Consider the following 5,000-nt stretch of genomic DNA (forward strand, 5'->3'; position numbering starts at 1 on the left):
GTGTGTGTGTGTGTGTGTGTGTGCAGTATTGATGAGGGAGTTGAGATGGCCTTCCTAGACACTTGCTCTGTCTGTGCATGTGTGTGTGTGTGTGTGTGTGTGTGTGTGTGCATGTGTGTGTGTGTGTGTGTGTGTGTGTGTGTGTGTGTGTGTGTGTGTGCAGTATTGATGAGGGAGTTGAGACGGCCTTCCTAGACACTTGCTCTGTCTCTCTGTGTGTGTGTGTGTGCAGTATTGATGAGGGAGTTGAGACGGCCTTCCTAGACACTTGCTCTGTCTCTCTGTGTGTGTGTGTGTGTGTGTGTGTGTGTGTGTGTGTGTGTGTGTGTGTGTGTGTGTGTGCAGTATTGATGAGGGAGTTGAGACGGCCTTCCTGGGGACCCGCTCTGGACTCATGCGACTCATCAGATTCGTCGGCCCTGAGAAACGTGTTGGAAAGTGAGTTCTGAATCACACACACACACACACACACACACACATACACACACACACATACATACACACACACACACACACACACACACACACACACACACACACACACACACACACACATACACACACACACATACATACACGCACACACACACATACATACACACACACACACATACACACACACACACACACACACACACACACACACACACACACACACATACACACACACACACACACACACACACACACACACATACACACCAGTGGCGGCTGGTGGTTAAAAAAATAACGGAGGAAGGAATGTCTGCTTGATTGGCGTTAGTGGCAAATGTGAGGTTGTGATGGTGTTGGTGGCATATGTGAACAATAGAGTATGTAGGCCGCCTACCCAGACACATTTATAGCAGCAGTATGTACTATGTAGCATTTTAACTGGCAATGTTGTGCAATAAATGCTGTTCTGACATTCTCGGGGGGGTCTGGGCGGGGGGGGGGGGGGGGCACAATGGACTTTGTAATATAATTTAAATATATAAGTCACTTTGGATAATAGTGCTAAATTAATAAATGTAAATGTAAATAAATGTAAATTTAGGTCTGGGAAGTCAGGGAAGATATGTAGGTCTAGTTATGAAATACTGTTTTCCAGATGTGCAAAATTACGGAAAGTCTGGAGGTTTTGCTCAGTGTAATAGCCTACATTGGCAGAAAAGTCTATAATAATAAAAATAGACACTTGTTTTATAAAACCATGTAACTATTTACCATTAAAAATAGACCTTAAATGTGGTTATTTGTAACATGCTATGGTTTTTAAAGCCAAATCCCTATAATTTAAAGACAGGTTGTAATAGCTAAGTGGGAATTTATGAAAGCATACTCGAAAGGCAAATGTTATTGAAGACGTCATTAAAGGAATGCATCATGGTCTGAAACATTCATTAAGAATGTTACCATCCAAAGATACATTTAGAACGGTGAAAACAAGAACATAACAACAAGAACCTTATTTAACAATTGTTTAGTTAAGGCATAACTTGGATGATTATAACAACGCATAACTATCCAAAAATATTTTATCACCAAGTGAACTGTCCACGTATGTGACAGGCCAGCAGTAGGCTATGGCTGATTGTTTTCTGTGCTAACGTTAGTTAGCCATGAGAAGCCTATTTGTCTGACTATGTAGCATTCAGTAGCCTACACTAGCCTTACCATCTTGTTTTGGAATATGAATTTTTGGAGCTGGTCTTCCTGCTTTGATAAACATTTATCATACATCAGTGTATTCGCAGTGTATTTGAATGTATAAAAGATTTGAGATTGTCCTCTGATTCCATTGTACAGTTTATTTCACGAGCAAACAACAAACAAGCTTTCCGTTCAACATAAGATTCGTAGACTGCAGATAACGTTCTTGAACCGTTGCGGCTAAAAACAGCACCCCCTATCGCAATTGAAAATTACTGTACGGAGGAGCTTCCTCCCTTGGCCATTGAAAACGACGTGATTCACGAGCCGCTGGGGTCCGAGGCGTTTATAATGGACTTCAATGAGGGGCTTGAGGAGGAAGCTCCTCCATACAGTAATTTTCAATAGCGATAGGGGGTGCTGTTGGCATTTTGACCTAGGGGAACAATTTTGTTCATTCAAAGTGTTAAAAATAGTAATATTAATAGTAATTTATCAGATTAGTAATTCACTTTATATATTTTTTATTTTTCTTTGAAATTTTAGGGAGGGTGTTCCTCCCTTTCCTCAATGAAGGAGCCTCCTCTGATACACACACACACACACACACACACACACACACTAACTGCTCTAACTAATTCTTCCATCCATGCAACACCAAACTGATACCCACACACTGTCTGGAGTCACACTGCTTTCACTACACTTAACACACACACTTAACACACACTGCTCCTACTACACTTAACACACACACTTAACACACACTGCTCCCACTACACTTAACACACACTTAACACACACTGCTGTCACTACACTCTACACACACTGCTCCCACTACACTTAACACACACACTTAACACACACTGCTCCTACTACACTTAACACACACTGCTCCCACTACACTTAACACACGCTGCTCCCACTACACTTAACACACACACTTAACACACACCGCTCCCACTACACTTAACACACACACACACTTAACACACACTGCTTTCACTACACTTAACACACACACTTAACACACACTGCTCCCACTACACTTAACACACACACACACTTAACACACACTGCTCCCACTACACTTAACACACACACTTAACACACACTGCTGTCACTACACTTAACACACACACACACACTTAACACACACTGCTGTCACTACACTCTACACACACTGCTCCCACTACACTTAACACACACACTTAACACACACTGCTGTCACTACACTCTACACACACTGCTCCCACTACACTTAACACACACACTTAACACACACTGCTCCCACTACACTTAACACACACACTTAACACACAATGGAAGTATTCAATAATTTGTTTACATGAAGCACATGATATGCCGATTGAAACGCATTCCACTCGGCTAGCTAGGTGGCTACTGGCTACCAGGCTCATAATTCACTTTTAATTGCAAACATAAAATGTCAAGCAAGCATCATGTCACACATGCTTCTATTTCCAAAGGAATGAAAGCTGTTTGTGTCAACTTGATATCATGCTTATCATTGTTAATATTGTGCTATACATGTGGCACAAATGTTTGAATTTGTAGACTAGCCATAGGCTATATTTGAATGGAGCTGGTAAAAAAAAGATCATTATGAGAATGTGTGGGCAGTGGCACACAATGGGCTTAAAGTGACAGTGCACAATTTACAAATGAGTTAAACAGCATCAAATGTCTAGTATTTCTTAAGAAATGAATACTTTAAAACAAAATTACTGTGTCATTATTATCTTTTAAATAATATAAAAGTGTTGACCTTGGCTTCCCTTATGAGTCGCCACTGGCAGACAGCCTAATAAATTGTTTGCAGGCAAATCTGTGGCCTAGCGCAGTAATATGCCATCAATCAAATTATTACTCATACTGAGGGCTTCGCAATTTGGAAAAACAATATATATATTTGCAGCTGTGCTGAGTGTCATGTAGCTATCCGTTTTGTACAGATTACTCAGGTATGCACATGTGTATATTACACAGGTTACAGGTATGCGCATCAGCACATGCACATATCGTAAAAGATTTCAAGACAGAAACATTGAACATATTTTAATATATATTTATAAAGAAAATATTGTGGATTAGATTGATGTGTTAAAATTATGATCGATAGTCTAATAATGGCATTATTAAGTGAAGAGTACCTGATGACTTGTTCAGGACTTGAAAAAGATTGGGACTTGGACTTGGACTCGACTTGCCCTTCTCTGTCTTTACTTGGGACTTGACTTGGACTTGACTGCTAAGACTTGGGACTTACTTGTGACTTGCCAAACAGTGACTTGGTCCCACCTCTGCTTACTACACTGTACACACACTTAACACACACTGCTCCTACTACACTTAACACACACTGCTGTCACTACACTTAACACACACACACTCTACACACACTGCTCCCACTACACTTAACACACACACACACACTCTACACACACTGCTCCCACTACACTCTACACAATCAACCCCCTCTACACACAATAGTGTGTAACTTTGTAGTTTTGAAATGGAAAATAGTGCTGCCTTGCGCATTGTTCATTAGAAATTACAGAGTAAACTGTCATATTGACAACAAGACAAAACAGTTTGGCTATCTTGACATAAACAATGCTGTCAGGACTTGAGGCGTAAACAAAGCATTTTGAGCAAGATACACACTATTGCAGGTAATCCACTATGTGTTGCAGTTTGCTCTAATTGTTTTGAGAAATGCACTAACTGCAAATGGTAATGATGATTCGAGAAATGCACCAAAGCGACTGAAAAAAAAACTGTCACACACAAACACACGCACACAAACACACGCACACACACACACACACACACACACACACACACGCGCACACACACACACACACACACACACACGCACACACACACACACACACACACACACACACACACACACACACACACACACACTCTACACACACTTGTCTCCACACTTGTTCCCTGTGGGAAATCCACACTTAACATGCAGACTGCAAACTCTCAGCACAAACCCTCTTCTTCAGATACCATGGTCACAAGTGTGTGTGTGTATTTGTATGTGTGTGTGTGTGTGTGTGTGTGTGTGTGTGTGTGTGTGTGCGCGCAAACTGATGGTGTTTTACTGTCTGAGGCCCTATGGGACATACTGAAGTGTGTGTGTGTGTGTGTGTGTGTGTGTGTGTGTGTGTGTGTGTAAGAGCTCTGAGGGTAATAGTATGGGAGGCCGTATAGTGCAATAACATTGGAATAGTGGCACTACACACTGAACGTACTTGCACTACACACTGAAACACTGACACATACGCACTGGGCACTAGTACCACACTGGAACTCAAACAGCAACACAC

The 5,000-nt window shown here is 41.4% G+C and overlaps 1 protein-coding gene across 1 annotated transcript in view; it reads left to right on the forward strand.

The window, feature by feature from the left end:
• The window catches only part of cacna2d4a (calcium channel, voltage-dependent, alpha 2/delta subunit 4a), a 168,619-nt gene that overhangs the window by 52,299 nt on the left and 111,320 nt on the right, over nucleotides 1-5,000 (forward strand). Inside the window, exon 24 of the mRNA XM_076296229.1 lies at nucleotides 346-438. Within this exon, the coding sequence (XP_076152344.1) occupies nucleotides 346-438 (93 nt within the window). The remainder of the gene's footprint in view (nucleotides 1-345; nucleotides 439-5,000) is intronic.

This window comes from Alosa pseudoharengus, unplaced genomic scaffold (genome assembly GCF_046254945.1).
Source record: "Alosa pseudoharengus isolate Yale_2024_CS ecotype anadromous, Long Island Sound unplaced genomic scaffold, YU_APseudo_1.1 YU_APseudo_1.1_scf_20, whole genome shotgun sequence".
NCBI lineage: Eukaryota > Metazoa > Chordata > Actinopteri > Clupeiformes > Clupeidae > Alosa > Alosa pseudoharengus.